We start from the raw sequence: 23,169 nt of genomic DNA, 5'->3' as shown, positions 1-23,169 counted from the left end.
GTTAGAGAAAAGAACAAGTCGATTGGCCGTGGTCGAGATGACCTTTTGTTCTTTTTCGATTGCTGTTCGTGACTCTGTGTCCTCCCAGGCTTAAAACTCGGACCGATAATTAAAATCGATTCAATTCAATTAAGGTCGATCGAATCGGCCCGCCAAAAAGCTCCCAATCCCAAATTTAAGGCAACGTCACCTACGCCCATGCCATCTAACGGTGGGCGAGACGACTCGGTCGTATTTGACAATTCACGCCGCATCGGGCACTAGTGTAGGCATCGATCAATAAACCACACCACGCACGCCACACACACCCCCCTCCTACCCACCCGACAGGCACGTTGGTCGGCATATATAATCCCCCCTTGTTCTCTCTCGGCTCGAGTTTTGAGGGTCGTAAAAAGAAAAAAAGAAAAACTCTTGTGTCTCTCTCCCCTCTTCAATTCCCCCAACCCCTCCTGCCTCACCAACCAGGGAAAAACTTGCATCCATCTATTACATCTCTCTCGACAGTCGTGCGTTTTTCCAGCTCCACCCCCATGGCGACCCCCAAAACGTCTAGCCTTTACACACACACACACACACACACCCAAACAACCATTTTCCCGTATAGATCCGTCCGTCACGTCAAAATAGTCTCTCGGCATTTCAAAATTTTTTTAAAAAGATGAAAATCGTCTACTAAAACTACTAGCCGATTGATTCTAGTTTGACTTATTGACTTTGTTATGGCTGCTGCTCGTCGTGAGCTGCAATAACGCCGTGTAGAGTTATTTTGATTATCGATCCTGACGCCAGAGAACCACCATCTTCTTGTTATTCTTATTGCCGTGAATGTATGCTACGTGGAATCGTTAGTTCTAAGGGCCCACCCTCCCACCAAACAGTTGCAACGGATGATACTCTTTTTTTTTTCTTTCTCGTCTGCTCTCTTGTTAACAATTTCGAAAAAAGGAAAAATTGAAACTCACAAATAGAAAAAGAAAATTTCCATAGATACAAAAGATGCTGTGCGACTGTCTAGCCCTTTAGGGGGCTAGTCCTCTCTCTCCACATACACAGAGAGAGAGAGAGAGAGACACACACACTACATGTCTGTATGCCTATGAATATTATAGATACAGCTGGCAGCAGCTTAGATGTGTGTCTTTTGTATCTATGGAAATGGACTCGAGATCGTCGTGCCGGAATGACGGAGCGTTTCTGGTTTTGTTTCTATATACCTCTCAAAGAAGAAGAAGCAGCAGAAGAAGGATTCTGGTTGAAACGGGAGGCGGATGATAAAGAAAAACGAAATTCTTTCGTCTTCTCCGGAGTCGGTCGTCGTGGCTGCAATCTTCTCGGAAGAACTCCCATCCAGGAGGAGCGGGCCACACCACCACCACCACCCAGCGAGTCCAAAGAGAAGAAAGGAAACACCTAAACAAACAATATAGAGGGGAAAAAAAAATATGTTTAAATATTGGGAGGAAACACACAACAACTTGCAAAGCAAAAAGAGAGAGTCTATGAACGTCTCCAGCAACCCGCCACCAACGGAAAATACACATGAAGATGGGGGTCCCATCGTTTTCTTTCTTAGATAGACCCCCATCACGTCATAAATCACCCGAACCCCAAAAAGGTTGACAAATATCCCAAAGGCATGGTACGGCACCTATAGACTCAATTCTCCTCGGCGGCCCGACGACGACATTCATCGAATTTCTTGGATTCGGCCCAAAACGGAAGTTCGGAAGAAGCGACCGAATAGACAAAAGGGGAAATTCGAGACGGGCATCCCATCGATCCCGTATTCTTATTAGAAAACGGGGCCCACAAAGTGACGAAGCGAATGAAAACGTTAACCAGCTGGGGTCGTCCTCCAACCAGTCCTTTCAGGTCCTTGTAAACAAGTCACAAAATCGGAGGAAACAAAATGAAGTTGCCAACGAAACGAGAAAATAAAAGGGGGGAAACCCCCCACCATCCATCCTATTCCTTTTTGGCCGGCGCGCGCGTCTGGGCGCCCAGCAAAGAAAAAAAGTAAATGAAGAAGCCCGGCCCTGAAGCCGACACGAGATTGACGTCGGAGCAATTTCAAGCGTTCGGCCCTTTGACGGCGTCGAGAAAAGAAGAAAGAAGGTGATTGAAAAAGCAGAAAGAGTCGAACCCTGCACAGCTGCACCAACATCTTTTCCCCCACTAGTCGACTGTGCGCGACGTCACTTATTTGACAACGATAATAGACACAGTGATCCCTGTAATACGTAATAAGTAACGAGTCAAATACTACGCCGACGACGACTAGTCGGCGGGAATCAGAAAAAAAAAGGAAAAAAATCGATCCGAATTCTTTTACTAGGTTGTGGGTGCCTCTCAACTTCTTCTCCTTCTTTTTACACGGGTGACTGGACTGGATCGAAACATTGGGGCGAAACAGATCAATAGACAGAGAGAGGGAACGGTCCCCCCTTTGCCTGTTCTCTTTTTTAGACGCACTTTGACGCCCAGCGCCTGAACAAATGCGCCATCGATTGACTCTATAAAAGAGAGAGAGAGAGGAGAGACGGGCAAGACTTGAAAGGGATCGATCGGTTTGATGGAGAAGGGGAGAACCCCCCTCCCGTCTATTCTCTACCGACTGGGGAAATTATCAGAAAAGAGGCAGCTGGACACAGTTGGCGCCAGCCAGGGTAGGAAAAACACGTGTTTGTTAACTTCAGAAGAAAGTAAAAAAGGATTTTTTTTGTTGGTGTGTGTGTTCCATCTCTTATCATTAAAGAGCCCCTGAGAAGCTGTAAAAGTGAACCACGAGGGCGTATCTCTCCCGACGAGAGAAACATTTTCTGTTTAAATATTCAAAGGGAAAAAAATTTTCATTTGGATAAAAAGGAAAATACCTATTCACCATCTCTTCTTTTGACTCGAAGAAAACTGAAACCGAGTTAGGACCGAGGGAGGAGGACCAACTCTTTTTTTCTCAACAGTGAGCAGATCAAGTTTCTTCGTTTTTCTCCATCAAAAACTCGTGGCGACTTGACAAGTAAAATGTGTTTCGACAATCAGAAAATTGACAAGAAATTCGCCACCCCCCTCAAAGGTAAAAATAACAAACTCCTTTAGTCTACAAATAAAGGGGGTACCTGTAACCAGAGCAAGATCAACATACGAAATCAAGAATAACAAATTATATTTATTTATTTATTTTTAGATTGAGAAGGTGTCTTGCAAAGATGTTTTTCTTGAATGGGGGGAGGAGGATGACGTCAAAACTAAACGGCAACAAAATGGAGAGCGAGAACGAGAGAATGAAAAATAGGAGACGTTTTCTGGCGATTTCCTTCTCCGGTTGAGAGGAAAACAACAAATCTAAAAAAGCGTTTAGAGTTACGACCCTTTTTTCCTTCTTCTTCTTCTGTTACCGACACACGGGAGCATCGGGCGTTCGTTTGCCGGCGTGAAAAACAAAAAAAGTAAACAAGAGACCGGACGTGAGGGTCACGTCGTACGACCGGCAAGAAAAGAAATAAAAGTAATAATAAAAATGCGATTGAATCTAAAAAGTTTTTCTTTTTCTTTACTTCCTAGGGCATCTAATGAAAAGCAACGAGTTGGAAAACAAAAGTTTTTCCCAACCAGACATTTTATTTAGACCTTTTGCCAACTTGTGTGACTTTCTTGTTGTTGCAGCTGCAACAACATCTCCGGCCAATTGGCCACGACGACAACAAAACGATCGCCAAATCACAAAAACAAAAAGAAGAAACAAGTGAGCGATAAATGTCGTTGGACTAGAGAGAGAGAGAGAGAAAAAAAAATGTAAACTTGTTTTTTTCTTTTACATCGATCTCGAAACAACAACAACATGGAGAGAGAAAAAAAAATCGATGCTCCAGGGCGTTATCTCATCCATTTTTCATATTCTTTTTTTCTTTTTCTTTTTTCTCTTCTCTTGGGAAAATAAATATAATATCTTTTTTGTTTTAAAGGGTAACGGGGTGCAGTCGAGAAAAAGAGAATTTTTTCTTGTGGGGAAAAGAAAAACCCCCAATAAGATTTCAGACGCCGCCATTGCACACGGTAGGGGAAGGGGGGATGAACAATTTTACCTTTTTTTTCTGGGGATTTTCGGTCAATGTTTAGACGAGTGTGTGTGTGTAAAATTCCAATGGTCGATCCAAAAAAACAAAACGAAAGGTTCGAAAACGAAAAAACTGGCGTCAGTGATGAACAAACACTTTGAAATGCAAACACAACACAAGCTGCAGCACACTGAAACACAAAAAAATCAGCAGCACCAAAAAGTTGTTCTTTTAGGTTTAGGTTTTAGGTTATTTTTCGTCTGTCTTGTGTGTGTTGTGGCGTTGCAGGCCAATCAATCACTAGTGAGGGGGGCAAGCCAGACTTTAGCTCTCGATTGTTTTCACACGAGACGTTTCATGGCTGTGGGCCGGAAACAAATTCACTAAACGTCGAACCGATTCAACATCGGCATTGGTACTAGGAACTTGGTGAGCAGATGCCAAGAGGAAACATGGTCCAAACTGACGACTGACTGGTGTGTGGGCACCACACAAAACTTTGGTGGAACTTGTTCTTCAGTTCTTGTTTCACGACTCTCTGAAATAAGAAAAAAAAAGCTGGGGCTGTAACTGCTGCTGCTGCTACTACCATAGGGGCTGCCTCTACTAACTAAAGTCAAAGTCTGACACGGGGGGCGCCACTGGCGCAGTGGGCGCTGGCAAACAACTGGCGGAGGGGTGGGCGGAGCCTAATGCCGCGTTGCCAGATCATTGACAAATCCAACCGTCGTCGGAAATTCAAATTTTCGGCCGGCGGGACGGGGTTTTTTTCTCTTTTGTTTTTTTTTCCGCACAGAGCGAGAACTAAAAATGTTGCACGTCCAAAGACAAATCAGCCGCGAGGGACAAGATCTAGCGCGATCACATTTCCGACAATAAAAAGAAGAAAAGAAAGAAGAATCGATTGGAGTTGTTGAGAATGAATGAATTGTTGATGGGGCTGAGACAGAGTCGCTGCTGAGCCCCCGCGAGCCAATGCTCCGACATCACGGGAAGGATGGGGGGGGGGGGCCATGAAACCCGATGAAATATTCATGATGAAGCCGTCGGTCGTGACGTGATAGGAAGCGGCACGGGTCGTAGGAGCTGCCGAGTCTCGAGGTGTCATTGATCCAGGCGACATTGCGACCGACCACAACAACACACTGGGAAACATGTCTACTCGGCAGTGACACGATTGGCCCGGCTCTCCCGAATCAAAAGCCGATTATACAACGCAGTATCGTATAGGACGTCAGTTATACACACCCAAACAGGCCCAGCTATAGGCAGCAGGAGCTGCCGCCGGATAATCCAATCTCGGATTCATCACGACTCGACGATGACAGCTGAGCCTCGTCCATTTCCTTGTCCATGTTTCAGTCTGGCCGCTTTGTTTGTTGTTGTTGCTGTTGTTGCTCTGTTGTTGTTGGAATGCAGCCACTTTCGGCCACTTTGTGACGTGTAGTGCTATACATCGTTGTCGCTTTTGTGTTGCCGGCCACCCCGTTTTATCTCTCTGACAGGTGCTGCTGCAGTCGCTGCCAATGGCCGGCCCTATATACGCCAGAGAGAGAGAGAAGATGGCGGAGGTCATCAGGCGTGGGCCCGTGTCATTCCATTAACTATCCACAAAACGAGACCCGCTGGCCATTGTCAATGATCTCGCGCCGATTGGACTCGTTCCAGCCCGTCGGTTACGTCCGAGATGGGCCCGAATAAATGTCGCCATCAGATGGCGTCGCTAACTGATCATCCGATTATTATCAAATTGATTGACGATGATTCCTCGACATTTATTTAGAGCTCTCACGTCCAACTGTTGTTATCAACGATACAGAAAAGGAGCTCTGATCTTCTCACCACTTTCGGACGACGACCAGCAGCCAACAGTTCAATCCCACGTCCGCTTCGATGGGGAATAGATAGAAAAACGAAAGCCAATCCAGTATAGCTCTGCTCTCTCTCTCTAGTCCAAAGTCTAAGTGTAATTGCAGTTAAGAGAGATCTAGAGTGCACAAGGCCAAAAGTGATGGGTTTGACGTCAAACCCCATACAAGTGCCTGCTGCTGCTCTCCAGGGTACATCAATAGCAATGAGCTAATTGATATGAGGCTTCATATCAAGCACAAAAGCCCAGGGTCTGCGGTCGGGTCGTATTGTGTGTCATAGACCGTTGCTGGCTGGCTGGCTCCCGTCTAAATCCGCGACGTGTTTTTTTTTCCCCATTTTTAAATTCTATTTTTTAAATTCATATAAGAAGAGGGGATTTTCCAGTGGAATATAACAATAACAATAATTGGACGGATATATTTATAGCTCTACGCGACCAAAGTTGTTTTTTTCTCTCTCCGCTGCACATAAAAAAAGTTGCTGGTACATGCGTGCAGTAGAACCGCACAACGATTTGAATAAGTTACTATTTTTTGATCCACCTTATAATATCTCTTGCCGGTCGCCATATTGTTATTTTTTCAAATCTCCTCTTTTGTTGGTACACTGCGGGTTCTTCATCTTTTCCTTTTATATAGCGCAGTACGTAGTAGTAGTATGTAGTATCCTGGCAGTTCTCCGTGTACACTCTTTTGTCGTCTCAGTTATAAGATATTTGACGACGAAAAAAGTTGGCTGAAATAGGCCCTATATAATAACCAGGGTCGCCGGGAGATTTTACTACACGATTCCATCATCTCCTTTTACTTTTCTAAGGAACTTAAACATTTTTCTTTTGTGTCCAAAGTCTAAACTAACGATGAGTGGAATATGAATACGCACACAACACCTGAATCATTTCCCACGTCCGTTATATACTATAGCTAGTACTATACACATGCAGTAATGGAGCTAACGTCGTCCCTTTGACATGCACACACACACAGCATATCCGCATCGTCGTCGTCGTCGGCGGGGATCGATAGATGGACGAGTTAAATTCTACCCAACGGCCGCCGTCGTCGTATATAGTGCCGCCCATGTTATTACAGCACAGCAGGGTCTTTTCTTCTTCTTCTCAATATTTCTTCTTAGTTCTTATTCCATATAAGTTGACGCAATCATGTCACAACTTTTCTCTCTCTCCGACCCCGCGCAACGCGTTTTATTGCAATTTAATACACACCCCGACTGCGCTCTCGCTCCTATTCAGACACAATTTTCGTTGGAGAAATATATACACACACACACACTCGGCTGTGTATAATAATAGTTGCTCTCGGCTGTTTATCCGAGCGGGAAAAAACGAGAAAAAACAAAATAAAGTCTAAGGCGAAACTATACACAGCTAGCTAGCGCAAGAAGATGTGTGTTTCGGTGACCGGCCGCAACTCTCTGCCTTTAAGGTTTTGTCGGCTGGGCATTGATTTCCGATGGCAAAGAAAAACAGCCCAAATAGATACTGTATACTATAGCACACTGGATCCAGCAGCAGCAGCCAGTAGCGGCCTGCTGTGTTATACACATGGCGAAATGTGCATTATTGTTATACTTCGTCTACCATGCGCACCAAAGGGCTGGCGAATCAAAGGGGAAATGGAGAATCGCATTCTCCTGCCCTGCACAGCTTTTGAAATGCACACAGACGAGATAAACACGCAAACTGATGATATTCGGGCCCCCCTTTTCTTTTTTTTTTGTATATTCGTCCGTTTACCTTTTTTTTTTTTCATTTTGACCGGGGGAAATCGTTTTGCGTTGTCGTGGAAGGGAAATTCCACCAAAAGCGAATTACACACACAGTTTGAAGGCGGCCATTTCTTTTTCCAGCTTGATATGGACTTGGTACTACTATATACGCATAGAGCCTGGCCGAAAGTTTGATTGACGATCTATACTATATCGCAACAACAGCAACAACATGGCGATACACAATGTCGTAAATGTGATCCCGCGGGTGATTCCCACTCCTTTTTTTCCCCCTCGACAATGCACGTCGTTATCGAATTCTTGTATTTCTTTTTCTTTCTTATTCTTTGGCTGTTACGCAATATATAGGATCATATCGAAAGAGATATCATCACCCGTTAAAGAACATACAAGATATAGAGTCAATATTATTGTATCATATTATTATTATATTGAGAAAAGAGGGGGGGGAGCCTTTGCGTGATTTCTGTCACGTTCCGAGTCACACACAAGTTGAAGCTCGCGCTCTTTTGATAGATTTGATCTCTCCTTTTTTTTTCTTTCTTTCTTTCTTTTTGATATTCCGCCCTTATTCAACTTCTCCTGTTTGGTTACAAGGTATAAATCCCGCCCTCCAGCAGCGCCTGGTGGATATCCATCACGACCGGCATTTTCGGTTTTGATTGATTCCCGCACATATGAATATTAGATATACTTGGAAATACCTTTTTCACGTGTGTATCTTGTATATAGGTATAAGGTATATACAACATAGGCAAACAGTTATTCATCATCATTTATTTGTATTATTGCTTATATGATGTACTCAGGACTGGCTGGTATAATGATTGTGATTAGTTGTCCTGTTCTGTGTTGTGTGTATACGTCAAAAATGGAATTCCGTGTCAATAAATAAATTCACTTCATTTTGTCCGCTGCTGTGTTTGTATATACGTTTCCTTCAATTGTTGATGAGATAAAGTACACCCCTTCCATTTATTATTATAACAGACAGTCTTGAAATAATGAAATGTCTGTAGAGTTAACACTAGAATGTTATTCCGTTTGATGGCACACATGTACTAGTGTACATATACACGAGAATGTGTGTAGAGCTGTTCAACCGCAGCAGCTAGTAGACGACGACGGGCGGTGATTCATCTTATTCAAACTGACACGAGCGGCGGCCGGATGTCGCATATTTTACGTTATGTAAATGTTGCTCGCATTAAACCATCACCACCACTACCCCTCCAAAACAAAGAAACAAGTTACATTTAGACTTTGTTCTTTTCCGTGATTCAACTTCATCATTTTGTTGTTTGTTGTTTTTTGGCGACTTGTTATAAATAACTTGATGATAAAAGATTTTATAATCCAGCCATCAACCAGAATAGAGTGCGGCGTATATTCACGGAGATTTGCTCGTCACCACACAAGAAGAAGAAGAAGAAGAAGCGCAGAGTATTACAATTAAGGAGAAAAACAACTAATGAGTTTGTGCAGCTCACAGTGGTATAGTCTAGCTTGCCTCGGCTGTGTCTCACATGTAATTAATAGGAAAATAAACAAAAGAGCATCTCATATCATTTCGGAGAAGCTCCTCTCTCTCTTATTCTCTACGGCGAAAATGGACAATCACTGCCGCTGGCGAAACAACAGGAGAGCCAAAGGAGCTTATAACTTCATTATGTCGAAATTGCCTGTAGATGTGTATGTATAGAGCATCACACAGTGGCAAAACTAACTTTCGACTACACTACACACATACTAGAATAACGCCAGAGCCTTGGCCAGAGCAGCAGCTAACTAATGTAACCTGCGTCATCCCAAAACTGAAATTCAATCATCGCAGAGGTTGGTCCAATATTCGCAAGTTCAAACTCGGCGGAGTTTAAATATTTTAGAGTTGATCGTATATATAGCTAGCTATACACATAACAGTCAATCTCGTCTAAAAGTGAAATCTAGTATATGGAAAATCCTGACTGGGAGGAAATCAGAAAATAAGACCCCCATGTTATCCTAGACACACACAAAATGGCTGCTGGCTGAATCTTGTAAAGATTCTTCTTTATATTCTGCTGTTGCTAGAAGAAGAAGAAGAAGAGTTCTCCAACATATACGTTAGAAGACATATCCAATATCTCTATCATATAATAGTATCTTCGCTGCTGGGCTTTTGTGTGTGTGTGTGCGTGCTGTCTACGTGAGCGCATGCAGGGAAATGAAATATCGATGAATGTCGAGATGATGATGACGTCACGACCGAGATTTATTTACAGCTCTCCTCTTTCCACCTGATGCAGCACACAACCAAAGATCAGCAGCAGGGGCGGTTGACATTTGAGGAATTTTGACAACCCACATATCGTCTCTTTCTTCTTTATTCTCTCCCACGTAAGGTGCATGTAATATTTACTCCATGTAAACCAACACGGCCCATATTCTTTAATATTTTTATATTCCTTCCCTTTTGGGATATTCAGAGTTGCCACCCACATGACGATTTCAGTCTATTGGAAAAAGAATAATTCAATCGATTCCCAGAACCTTCGTTCTTTTCTCTCCAGCGCATCCAATAATAAAATCAAAATTCCGCATTTCCGTGAAATGTTTCGCCAAGCGATTTTCTATTTTCTGGTGGAGGATTGAAATTTCGTCGAATCCGCATCGATTCGCTTGACTAACGGCCAATCAGCGTCGAGTCTTTTGTGTATCGAAATCTATATAGGCAATGGCAATCAAATGTAAACGGAACACAGCTCGCTGCACTTGGAGCACAAAAGTGATCTTCTCTCTTCGGTTATATTCTTGTCTTATTCTTTCTGATTCTATACCAGCTCGTGCCGTATATATAGTCGTGTTGTTGCTGTTGTTGTGTGTCTATAAATCAAGCGGCGGAGCGAGAAAATTTCGCCTTATCAGGCAGCTACCAGCTGTAACTTTATACTTTTTTCTCCCACTCTGATTTCCCGGTAAATTTATATACTTTTATATATAGTAGTATACTCCATCATGGGATGCGCTACACATTTCTGCGGCAGTTAATAACGCGCGCGCGCGCTAGACGATCTAGTCGAGTCATTTAGCCGCCATAAATATATCCGAGGGCCTCGCAGCAGCAGCAGCATTTTTTTTTAAATGATATTCCGACGTAATAGATAAGACTAGAGCTAATGCAATAAAGCTTCAGAGGATATGAGCCGAGGATGGGGGAAAAAGAAACAGCCAAGTTTTGCGTTATACTATCTGTCTAATTTGCTAGAGTGCCTTGTTTCCCCCTTTATATACTGCGGCGGATTTGTATTTCCCTCCTTTTTTGTTCATTATCGCATGAGATGTTGAGTGGTGTCGGCGGCGACGTCGATCGATGCCAGCCCGGCTTTGATTTTGCACGTTTGTAATGCGAGAAAGAAGTAGAAGAACAATCCGACGTCCGTCCGCTATTCGTTTGACATGAATTTCACCCGTTGCTGGCATGGTCAGCGCATTGGCCAGCACTCTATATAGACTACTCTCGGCAATCAGGATATAAGGAGAGAGGTATTCACCCACCTGATTATGTCAAGTAATTCCAATTAGACGTCAGTCTGAGTAGAAGTAGAAGATAGAAGGGCGAGGCTTTTAGATTGGACTTGATGAGATTTCAGCAATGTCTAATTGTCTATCCACCCGCAGCTTGGATGGCGATAGAATAACGACGTCATCCGCACTGTTGACATCTAATCCGCACCGCGTACAACTCGCAGACGCCCAGCACAGCAGACACAAAAGACAAGCCAAAAAAAGGAGCGACGCGAGTTGATTAGTAGACGCGCGCTGTTACATCAATCAACTCGGCAGCGCAAGCAGAGCACAGCGATATGAATATCGTCGTCGTCGCAGATATTTTTCGTTCTGAGCTGCTGCCGGCAGAAGAGAACCTCGACGTCGTCCCCCACCAACGTGCGGATGTCTCGACTCTGTCGCAAAGATGAAGACGCGTGCGGATACCATAACACACCGCACCCGATATGTGAGACGATTCCACTGGCTGGGGTGGCTATATGAAAAGAGCAACGCCCATTCATCGATCGGTTGTGCAGCGCAGCGCTCACGCGGGACGGCGGGAGTCATTTTTTTTAAATTTTTTTTAATTAGATTTTGATTGGTCTTTTATTTTTTTTATTTTTTTGTGACCTTCTGGATTCTGAGAGAGGGGAGAAAAAAAAGAAATGGGGCTCAACACCTTTTGTGCTGTGTGGAAATTCGTTTCCGATTGAGAGCGCGAAATTTGAATCTGGTCGTATGGTATATGGAGTCGCCCTATTGTTTCCCAGACAATGACGATGCGGGGGCAGACCCTACCCACCCACACATATCCAGGGGCCAGGCGCACACAATGATCGCCATTCAGACGACTTGCGTGAGATTCTCATTTTCGTTCAAACCTTTTTTTTTTTTTTTTTCTTTCTACCCTCCGGCTTTTCATATTTGGATCCTTTGTATTTATATATATATATATACGTCTCTCCATATATACCCGCGTGATGGTTTTTTTTTCTTCTTCCGGATGGAAAGACGGACGCCAATGTCAAGTCATCAAGAGATTTTTTTTTCTTTTCTTTTTTCCCGCGCAGCATCAAATCAAAAAAATAGTAAAAGAACAAGGAATTCCCGGCACGTGAACATTTTCCTTTTTTTCTTGCTCCGTCGATGGTCAAAGAAGATCAAAGGTCCATTCCGGATTGGGAAATATAAGAAAAAAACAATTCGGATGTTGATGTGACGTCATCATCTTCGATTTCGCGGCCGCCAAATAAAAAAGGAAGTGGGCGGAATTTCGTGAGTCCCGTATAGAAAAAAGAAAACCCCAAGCGCAATATCCTGGCTGCTGCCACTGTGTTTCGGAATGCTTAAGCGGATCAAGCAAATGATGTGTTGGCCCCTATGATGTGTGAGTGTGTCTGTGTGCAATGCACGCGTGCCCTTACATGAATTGTGGGTCTCTTAAATAAGATCCTCGTTTTGTGGTTGGGGAGTTTTGTAATATTTCCTCCATTTGGGTCAAAGAATATGGGACCCAGCAGTAGCAGCAGCAGCAGTTAGTCCAGTGCCTGGGCCGCATAAATCTTTTTGACGTCACTCAGACACAAAGTCGAGACGCACAGTCCGTCACGGCCTTGTTTGGAATTTTCCTATCGGGAAACAAATGGGGGGAAAATTTATATTCATTTTTCATTTTTCTTTTTGAATTCATTTCCATAAATGGCTGCGGGCCTCTGACATTTTCCTCTTTCAAATATCTTCTTATCGACTTTTTCTTTTAAATTTTTTTGTTTTTAAAGAAAATAGAAAAAAGATTTCAATCATTCGACGACCAGTTTATCAGCTGTTGCATCCCAGCACTCGAATGGCTTCAAATCAAAATCTCTGATTTCTGGTTAGCGTCTGTTTTGGAAATAGCCTCGCAATTCAAAATGATTTGATTTTCCAAAGAAGAAGAAGAAAAGAAAAAAGGAAAAATTTGTTTAGATTTTTGGTGTAAACAGATTCTGCCAGCAGCAACGGAGTGCTGCGCGTCTGTCGTGCGGTCGTCTTTTATTTCCTGCTCCGGTCGATCTGGTGCCACGATATCGTCATCCGGCAGAGAGCGAAAGAGCGAAGAAGAAGAAGAAGAAAGGAACGAGAATGAAGGAATAAACTGATAGAAAAAAAAAATTTGAACCGGATGAAACTCTCTCGTACACCATCAACTAGTTGTACCTCCTTTTTATTTTTCGTCTTTCGTAATAATAAGAAGAGAACGAAGAGAGAGAGAGAGAGAGAGAAAAGTTAAAAAAAGAGGAACGAAATAAAAGCGGGAGCATAAGGGAAAGCGTGACCCAGCCCACTTCACACAGCACATCAGAGAAAAAGAGAAAGGAAGGCTGAAATCAAGGCAATCAACTAGCAGCCACACAGTCTCAGCAGCAGCAAAGCATATAGGCAGTTAACAGCCCCGCCCGCCTCGAAAATTAAACCCCCCCAAAAAAGACGAAATTAAAACCAAAAAATTAAATAATAACCCTCTCTTCTTTTTTGTTATTTAAAAAAAAAGGCGTTTTATTTTTTGTTTTTAGTCCCCTCCCATACGAAATTTGAATCCACACCGACTCCGGAGTGACTGGCATTCCCCCCCAGTTACGGCCCATCCATCGTTCTCAATGGTTTAGCTCCTTTTATTTCCTTGGGTTGTTAACCGCGCTGGCCGTTTTGTTTCTCGATTATTCGCAGCTTGGTTTTTCACTGATTATTCAAATTCCCTTTCCACCTTGGGGAAGGTCGTTTTTTTTCTTAGTGTTGCTGGTTTTCCCTTTTTTTTTTTAAACGAAATTTTGCGGAAGTGTTGCCGGGGTCCTCCTAAACTCCAACACTTGTGTGTGTGTCACTTTACGACCGAAACTCGTCGAGTACACACACACACACACGTTACCAAAAGTGTTGTTGTTGTGCTCTCAGTGGTTGTGAGTGTGTGTGACGTTGTTGTACAACTGTTGTTGTTGTTTGAGAGTCGCCAACTTTTCCTTCATGACGGAAAATTCACTGCCGACCTCCGTTCATCCTCAGATTCATCCGCCTATGACCACCGCCATGGGCCGGTTACTCAAATTTTGCACAATCAAAGTCACTGGGCGAATCCTTGACGTCATCGTCCTAGTTCTCGGTATACATACAATTCATTTTAATTTACAATTATAATTTCAAATTTTACGAGCCGTCAATTGTCATTTTCGGTCATTTTATGGGGTGGACTAGGACACTAGGTCAAAGGGAGAAAGCCATATGAAGTATTTTATCACATTATTTATTGTTTTATCACATTTGGCCGGCTATAAGCCATGATAACAATTTCGTGAGTGCTCATTTCACGCGCCGCACGAATCAAACATAAATTTTTTACAATTCTCGATCGGCAGTTTGAGAATTATTTCTACCGATAAAACGGCAACGTTGCCTTGCAACTTATCTGTCAAAATTGTTTTCTTTTTTATCGAACTGTGTCGACTGTGTGCGAGATGTGTTGAAGAAAAAAACAAGCACGCTTATTTAACTCCAAGTGCTTTCCCACTGCCATTTCCAAGTTGTTCTTGTATAAATCATTTTTTTGCCGAATTCCAAACCTACTCTTCGAGTGTTTTTGGTTGGCAACTTGCGCCGCTGTCACTGCCGAGTAGAGACGCGTATATAAAGTTTTCACTTCTCTTTCTCTTTTTCTCTCTCTCTCCGTCCGGCTTTCTAGTTTTGACAGCTGAAGGCCAGAGCTCAATGTAATATACCCTGACATCACTCTCCAGTTGTGTGTGTGTGTCTCAGACTAGCTTTTTTTTTGTTCCTTTTTGTCATCATTAAAAGAGTGTCTCTTACATTCGATCTTATTAACTCGGTTAGTCTTTTCTTGGCTGGGATTGGTCATGTACAACGTCAACAGGTTCAGTCAGTCTGCCTATGTGCTGCTTGGGACAAAGCTGTGGAAGTGGTGTAAGAAAGTTTTTGACCGTTGGCACACTTTTAAGTTATTCATTCCCCATATGTGCCGATACCTGTTTTTGTAGTTGCATAATAACTGTGAACTTTTCATTTTCTCTGTAACAGTTATTGGAGGATTGAGCTTGTCCTACTCTGGGCTGATCCGCCCCCGTGGAGCAGGATTCTACTGTGATGACCACACCATCAAATTCCCCTACAGAGGGGACACTGTTTCAGTTGTGCAACTCTTTCTTGGAAGTCTGCTGGCACCGATATTCTTTGTAAGGCTCACTTTCATCAGCAACTCATTATGTTGACCATACAAGTCGAATGACACACATTATTGAATATTTATAGATTCTGCCAATTGAACTGGTGAAGAAATGGAGAAAGTCGCGGGAGGCAGCGGTTCGCTCTTATTTGGCGAGCGCCTGGAAGAAATCGTGGTCGGTTTGGAGGGCTGTGCTTCTAGGAAATTTATCGGTTCTAGTATTGACAGAGATCTCCAAGAGTTTGATCTCTGAAGCGCGCCCACACTTTTGGGACACTTGCCAACCGAACGTCACCAAAGAAATCTGCGATTCGGGGTAATTTGAATCACTTCCTTCCGGCTGCCCTAGCTCTAATAACCCGCGTCTTGAATGTCTACAGTTATATCGTCGACTTCAATTGCACCTCGGATTACAGCAATCGTAAGATCTTGGATGCACAGAAATCGTTTCCTTCGGGTCACACTTCCGTCTCCTTTTTCGTGGCCGCCTTCATGATGGTGCGTACGAGATCCCCGTTTCGTGTCACATTTGAGCCAACGAGCGTACAAAATCCTGATTTTCTCTCTCTTTTATTTTTTTATTATCGTTCACCCTCGCAGTGGTACTTAGATCGCGCCGTTCACTGGCGCCATTCCTACTTCTTTAAGCCGTGCCTTCAACTCGTGTGGGCGTGTTTCGCAATCCTCTGCGCGTTGACTCGTATCACCGACCGAAGGTAAGACGATAACTAGACGAAACCCAAAACGCGCTGCGTGTTATTATTTCGCCGAGCGGAACATGATCCATTATTCTTTTTCTCTCAACAGACACCACTGGTGGGACGTATTGGCCGGAGGCACCTTGGGATTGTCAGTCGCTTTCATGCTGGTATTTGACCACTTAACGTGCAAATTTCCCTGTTTTTTTTTTTTAACTACATTCTTATTTGAAATGGAATCGAACAAGGTTCAAGCCGTGAGTCGGAGTATTCGATGGGGTGACGACGACGACTCTGATTCCGCCAGTAATGACTCAACAAATCAGTTCAAGGACGGCAGCGGTCGTGCAGATTTCCAACTCAAGTCGAACAATCCCTCGTCAAACAACAAACGACCTTCCGTTCGCCGGCTGCTCTCCACTTCCTCGGCTGCCACAACTATCGCAGAAGACAGCGAAATCAATATTTAAAGAAGAGCTTCATTCTTGGCCCCACTTTTTTGTTTGTTTTGTTTCAATTGTTGTGTTGACATTCATCGTGCGATTTTTAAAAAAACACAAATACTACGTCAAACGAAGTTATTATTAATACTTTCTCCCATTTTTCCGCGTAAAGATGCATTCACTCGACGATGGACTGTAATTATAGAGCAACGTCCCATCCAAGTGCCGCTTCAGTATGTTTTGTTTTGATTTCGCCTTGCATAGTGACAGTGGCACCGGGTCTTTTATTATCTTATTGCCTTTGATTATCAGATGAAAAGAAAAGAAACCTATACGTTACGCTGTTATCGCTCTGTGAATATACTGAAAGAATATACGTAGGAATAAGATTTTACTGTTCCCTGTTCTGCTCTTTTTAAAGTCACGCACGGTCGGTCTTGCATATTCAGCGGTTTCTAATTTTTTTCTTTCGCTTGATGTTGGGATATAAAATTCAACCGAGGACAGTAAAAACACTAAAAGAACGAGCCTGCAAATTTTTCGAAAAATTTTATTCAATCAGTAAAATGCGACGATTTACCGTGTTTACCTTTATCTCTCATCTATTCTTACGCATCATGCGGTGGATGTCGCAACTTTCTTGTTCAAGGACATGGAAACAATCACACGACGGCGCAAATACAATCAATTGAGTATCTCTTCTCGGAATCGCCCGAACTTTCTTTGGTTACAGGTGCAATAGTTGAGTCCGAAGACCTTTTCGTTCGTCCTTCAGCTCTGAATTTTATTTAGCTGATAAACAAGCAGAATCGAAAGAAAGTTGTTTTATCAAATTGTTTGTTTTTGTGGGATCTGGTGCTTTTTAATATAAGGTGATGTATCCTCTCCTGATTTTTTTTGTAAGTTATTCTCATTGCCCTGTAAAAAAGGGCAATAAACTATTTAGAAAAAATTTCTATTTTGATGAAATCGAAAACTTTTCAAACTTTTCGCCATCTTTCAGATGTGCTTCTTTTCGCCAGATGGCACTTACAAAATTTTGTCGTCTGCTTTTTTCGTGGTCGCTGCTGGATCCAATGAGATTGTAATCATGTATTGGGTCATTCCGCTGAATTGAATTATTTTCGGCGCTCAACACAACCGATAATCCCAATTTTTTACAGTTTATTTATTGTTGGTGCACGATATAATAGGAAAGGTACACTCTCGCGCTTTCCCAGTCTCTTGGAAGAAACGGCTGGTGTTTAGTCGCAAATTTTTGAAAATTGCGCCAAAAAAATCAAATCAATTGTTTTTAATTACTTATTTTTGTTGATTCTGTTTTTGAATATTAAAAATGAATAAAAAAATTCATCTTTAACAAAAAATAAGTAATTAAAAGCACATTTGATTTTATTTTTTTGCGCAATTTTCAAAAAATTCAGAATTTCAATCACGAATTAAACATAGAAAAATTGCCTAATCTAGATGAATTAGGAATTTAAGGATAGGGAATCACATTAAGCTTAAACTAAATCAATTTCTGAACACATTCATTGGTAATTTTATAAATAACGAACGGAAAACCCATATTTTTACTATAATTCCGAGAGGCGATAGGCCTCTTAACCTAGCGAACCTGGCGGGGAATCTTGGGACCCTTTACTAAACACCCGCCGGTCTTGGGGATGGCCGAGAATGTACCTTTCCTATAATATCGTAGTTGGTGTATTAAATACTCTGTAACGGGAAACTATTTTCCCGTTTACCAAATTAAAGATGAAAAATCCTAAAAATTTGGCTTTTCAAATTAAAAAAATATATTTTTTCGTTAAATTTCAATTTTTTTCCAATACCGTTTTTTGCTACTGATTTAAAAAAAAAAGTAAAGATGGAAAATTTGTTTCTCTTGTGAACCATCTATTTGGAATTAAAATTGAATTAAAACAAAGTTAGGATATTGGGGTTTAAAATTAAAAAAAAGGCCTTGCGAAAGTATGTTAACTTCGATTTAAAAATTTGTTAACTCATCAATAGTTCTTGAGTGTGCGCATCTCGTGTAAAATTTTCAAGTTTTCCCCATGCTTTGTTAATTAGTTATACATTTTTTAATATTAAAATAAATATTTAGATCAAATTCCAAATCACAGACAAGTTCATCTAAATCGCGATTTAAATCATTTTCGATTTCAATCGCCATTGATCTTCCGAACACTGCTTTCGACCCCCCTCTGGGAGGGCCTTTCGACTATCACATGAAGCAGGAGACGGAAAAAGTTGATATCATGCATGCATTCCACCAAAAGATGATACCCTGGTGGTTTGCACCAAACCAATTTATAGAAAATAAAAGCATATACAGAAAATATTTTAATGAAATCATTTTAATTATGACTTACCACAGGATAATTCAATGTAGGAGCACGGTCTTCCAGAAGAGGTAGCCAAACGCCCTATATCCCTTTGGTCAGCCAGAATAATCTAGGAACTTAGAAGGTTCCTTAAAATGCCGCTTGGATCACAGGGATAGCCATCCTCTTGACCGTGATTAAAGTAGGCGTGCTTTAAAAGAACGTACAGTACCCACCAAACTATTAGGTACACCCCCCTATTTTCAATGCATTCTTATGGCACTACGTGTCCTAGAAAAAATGCAATAACTCTTGAACCGCTTGGGCTAGATTTTTTTTCTTTTGGCCCTGAGTAGATCTAATGATGATCTACATTTTTTCTACACATGAAGTTGTCGTAGGATTAACCCCCACGGCGCTACGGTATCGTTCAGTTTATTAGGTACACCCGTTTTCCCCCCATATGCGCCGTGTTAAATACGGCGTTTTCCAAAATTTACAAAAAATACTAAAAATCAAGTTAAAATCTTTTTCTTTGTGCCAAAAGATGCAGAATTCTTCACTCTATGCGAATATAAAGAATAATTTACAATCAAACCAACTCAGAGAACCCTTCCCTATACCTCAAAGTTTTCCACTTCAAAATTTGGCGAAATTGGGCGCCCTCTGCTGGCGAAAGTGCAAGTTTGTTGAAAAAAGTACAAATTTTAATACTGGAGATAGAAAAAAAATGAGACAAATACAATAAAACATGTATTTTTACAAATCGGATGATTAAGAAAGGCCCTAGACGAGCAAAACAAAAACAGGTTCAAATAACCCCACTCTCCCCTAGAAATAGTGTTCATGTAAAACATTTCTAATTACAATTTGTTCTAGGTATACACCCCTTTTCAGCTAAAATGACTGTCCTATTAGTCAAACGTCTGCAAGTGGATCAGCACGTGCCGAAACACGTTATTGTCCATCCAACCACGTTATTGTCCATCCATCCAACCACGTCTACAACTTTGTTAGTAATTTTGTTCAAGCACAGTAGTTATTGTATTGATATATATTCTGTAACATATAGCTTGATCGTGGCTTGACCAGAATGATTTTTAGAGCGGAAGATGTTGTCACAGCTGAAAATGTTGCTGGAGTAGGCTATCAAAAAATAAAATTCGTCAATTTTTGAATTCATTGTTTTATATGCTCACCTTCGTTGAGCAGTGCAACGCGCACATGGAAATACAACGAAGTCTCAGGGCCTTAAATCCGCTTTACCGTTCAGGCTTTCTGCACCACTTTAATAATGCCGTGATTCATAACTCTTGGGCATTCCCAAGTCATCTAGTAAATATTTATTTACTTTATCATTATCCATGTTCTCATCCGTTTAATTCTTTGTACTAACCTATTTCTCTAGTTTACAGTTCCCTCCTATACAAGGTTCTGGATAGGGTGGAAGGAGGCGAACTTTAATGCTGCGCTTTCCTCACTGCCAAGAAACCCTCATCATCTTGCTCAACATCCACGTGGTTGAACTGCCGTTCTTCCCCCACCACCAGCTCGGGAAAGATGACTTGAGAGCCTTCTGTAGCTCCCGACGGTAAAGGCACTGGGTCGTGAATTCAGTTGCATAAGGAAGGGCGTCGAGGATATCCTGAATCCGCCTTTCCACGGGAGTATCACCGGTCACCAAGACGGCAGCCGAAATTTGGTCGGCAGTGACAACCATCTGAAAAAACGTAGAAAGTGAAAATTAAAATTAAGAAAATTCACAGCACCACGACCAGGAACATCCTTTTGCCACTAAATATAAGATAAAAGTCTAGTATAGGGGAGTTAATTTACACGGATGCATGACGTTCAGGCCCGTACTGGGGTACCCTCCAGGCCCATCAACAAAAAATTAAATAAAAGTACTACATCAAGTCCGACTGGCGTTCAATAAAAAATTCAGAGTTCTATTACACCAAGTTCAACAAAAAATTCAAAGTACAACGCCAAGTGCGGCTGGTGTTCAACAAAAAAATTCAAAGTAATATACCAAGTCTGTCTGGGAGTGGACACTAGCACGTCACATTAGATTACGTTTCATGTTACTTTGTGTTGCAGGCTATTGAGTTTTTAGCAATTTTGAATCAAATTACAATTGCAAGGGATTTTCAACTATTTCATTTTCTCTTCCTTCGTTCATTTCAAAATTATATTAAAAATCACGTTTCATTGACAAGTCTAGTTTAGTGCCCAACATTGACATTACCACATTACACTAGATTACATTTTCTGTTACTTCCTGTTGCAGGCCGTTGAGTTATTGAAAATTTTGAATCAAAATTACTATTGCAAGGGATTTTTAACTATTTCATTTCATTTTATATTCATACATTTCAAAATTATGTTAAAAAATCTCATTTCATGCCGTTTCATGCACTTGTACAAAAAACTAACAACTTGCCATTTCTCGTCAAATTTAGGTGAAACTAGACTTTTGCCAAAATAATGAGCACTACCCCAGACACATACATACATTACAACACAATGAAAGAATAATTACAAAATTACTCACAGTACTTAATCCAACTGAACGAAATAAAAAAAAAGCTGCAGAACTTCTCAGGTACACATTGAACGCAAGACACAGCCGAAAGACGTGCGATTCTTGTTGTGATTGTTGCTTCTTAGTTGTTTCATTTCTTCATCTCTTTTCTGTGGACAGTTGTGAGCTTTGTGTCCTGTTTGTTCACACGAGAAGCATGTGATGGTTTAGCCGCTGTCTCCATGCTGTCGACGATTCCCGTAGTCGTGCTTGTTTCTTCGGTAGCTCCATCGACGGCCACGAAATCCTCTTCCACCTTGTCTGTGTACGTTGTACCCGCCTTTGGCCGACATAACCGTTTCTTCGTTTGAGTTGGACGCTACAGATGTTTGTTTTGATTTCCATGAAAAATACCAAGAAAATGAACATTGAAGGAAAAGTTGTGTCTACCAACAAAATAAAATACTGCTTGTTTAATTTAGATATCGCAGTTGGATGCACAAGTTGGTTCATTCCGCTTTCAAGAAATGACGCAAACATTCGATAATTGAACTTTGGAAATGATGCGAAATTTCCTCGGCTCTCATCCTCGCAACATCCAATTGTGAAAATTCAGTCTTGTCTATGTAATCTTACACCATCCATATCCTTGCAAATTAATCCCTTCCATTTTTGAAGCTCTTAAATTAGCATTTCAGTACCCCATCATGAATACAAAAGACTATGTTACAAGTGAGTACGTTTGCATGAAACGTCTTTTTTTAGGTTTACTGACTGAGCAAACATTTCGGCATTTTAAGTTTCGGATGTTAAGTTCGGATGTTAAGTCAGATGCTTTCGCTTACAAAGAAATTACTGATTTTTTATGCTGAGAGTTGTGAGCAGGCAATTCGATCAAGACATGTTGGATACTTTCTGACAGCAGAGAGGATCAGCTTCGATGTCCATTCCATTATAGAAAGCGTTTAGGTGAGTGATGTGGCCAGATCGAAGGGAATGGAGGGTGGTTGAAGTGGTGGGATCTTTGGTTTGGTGCCAGGAAATGATGTCAAGTTTAGTCTTGATTTTTTCGTCGGGCTTGTTGCAGAGGTCCCCGTTGCTAGGAAAGAGTTCATTATTGATAAAATTTCCTGAAGGAGAGCTGGCCTTTGCCGTGGCTAATTTGTCAGCTTCTTCATTTCCGACGATCCCAGAGCGGGTAGGAATCCAGCTAATATTGGTGGTTGATCCGCTGTACTTGAGACAGCTCAGCAGATTCCTTATTTCAGCGATGCAGTGATTCGATGGTTTATCGGAGGACGAGATAGCTTTGATTGCAGAGCTGGAGTCAGGGAAGATGTGGATTACTGGAACTGTCGAATCAGATGCATAGATGGCGGACAGGGTTTTTGAACACCTTGTATTTCAGCCGAGAAAATACTGGATCTGGGGTGAGGCACCAGGACTGAGATTCATTTAGTTACGGGATATAGACGACATAGCTGGAGGAGGGAGGGTTGTTGATGACCGATTCCTCGGTCTAGATGAGAGTGATTGGGGCCCAGATGTTCGTAAGTTGACCGAAAAAGATGTCTGCTATCACTTGTTGGTTTTTTTAGGCCTTTTCTTCGGAATGGAGAACAAACTATTTGATTGCGGAAGGAGAAGGTGTTAGATCTTGGACTTTTATGATGACCACAGAGCCCGCCCAGGTTGGAGAGTGGGGGCTCAAGGGTCAGTGTCTTCTAATGATGTATTTAAAATGGCAAAAACGT

The 23,169-nt window shown here is 41.9% G+C and overlaps 2 protein-coding genes across 10 annotated transcripts in view; one reads left to right on the top strand and one right to left on the bottom strand.

Annotated features, from left to right (window-relative positions):
* Positions 1-4,698, bottom strand: part of LOC124195038 (tyrosine-protein phosphatase Lar-like) — a 40,344-nt gene extending 35,646 nt beyond the window's left edge. For 4 of the 8 annotated variants that reach the window (XM_046589506.1, XM_046589507.1, XM_046589508.1 and 1 more), the window contains exons 1-2: positions 4,086-4,697; positions 1,218-1,413 (exon numbers count right to left, since the gene is read on the bottom strand). The gene's annotated coding sequence lies outside the window, so the exon portion shown is untranslated. Of the gene's footprint in view, positions 1-1,217; positions 1,414-4,085 lie in introns of all 8 variants that reach the window. The other 4 variants (XM_046589504.1, XM_046589505.1, XM_046589510.1 and 1 more) reach the window with 2 other exon arrangements.
* An 8,905-nt stretch (positions 4,699-13,603) lies between these two features.
* On the top strand, positions 13,604-16,950 carry LOC124195037 (phospholipid phosphatase 3-like). 2 transcript variants are annotated; one of them, XM_046589502.1, is made up of 7 exons: positions 13,604-14,346; positions 15,276-15,430; positions 15,507-15,736; positions 15,801-15,918; positions 16,021-16,136; positions 16,228-16,288; positions 16,367-16,950. In XM_046589502.1, the coding sequence occupies exons 1-7, from the start codon at positions 14,211-14,213 to the stop codon at positions 16,586-16,588; spliced, it is 1,038 nt and encodes a 345-aa protein (XP_046445458.1). In that variant the 5' UTR covers positions 13,604-14,210; the 3' UTR covers positions 16,589-16,950. The 2 variants fall into 2 exon arrangements, with proteins under 2 accessions (XP_046445458.1, XP_046445459.1); XM_046589503.1 differs by lacking the exon at positions 13,604-14,346 and adding an exon at positions 14,638-15,161.
* Positions 16,951-23,169: the final 6,219 nt, after the last annotated feature.

The sequence above is a fragment of the Daphnia pulex genome, chromosome 5, assembly GCF_021134715.1.
Source record: "Daphnia pulex isolate KAP4 chromosome 5, ASM2113471v1".
NCBI lineage: Eukaryota > Metazoa > Arthropoda > Branchiopoda > Diplostraca > Daphniidae > Daphnia > Daphnia pulex.
Note: the sequence above shows the minus strand (reverse complement) of the source record. Positions and strands in the feature narration are given on the sequence as shown.

Bases quoted from the DNA above. Each gene is read 5' to 3' on its own strand.
- LOC124195037 (XM_046589502.1), top strand. From the start codon at position 14,211: ATGACGGAAAATTCACTGCCGACCTCCGTTCATCCTCAGATTCATCCG. The intron at 14,347-15,275 runs GTATACATACAA...TCTCTGTAACAG, and splicing joins CGTCATCGTCCTAGTTCTCG to TTATTGGAGGATTGAGCTTG. The intron at 15,919-16,020 runs GTGCGTACGAGA...TCACCCTCGCAG, and splicing joins TCGTGGCCGCCTTCATGATG to TGGTACTTAGATCGCGCCGT.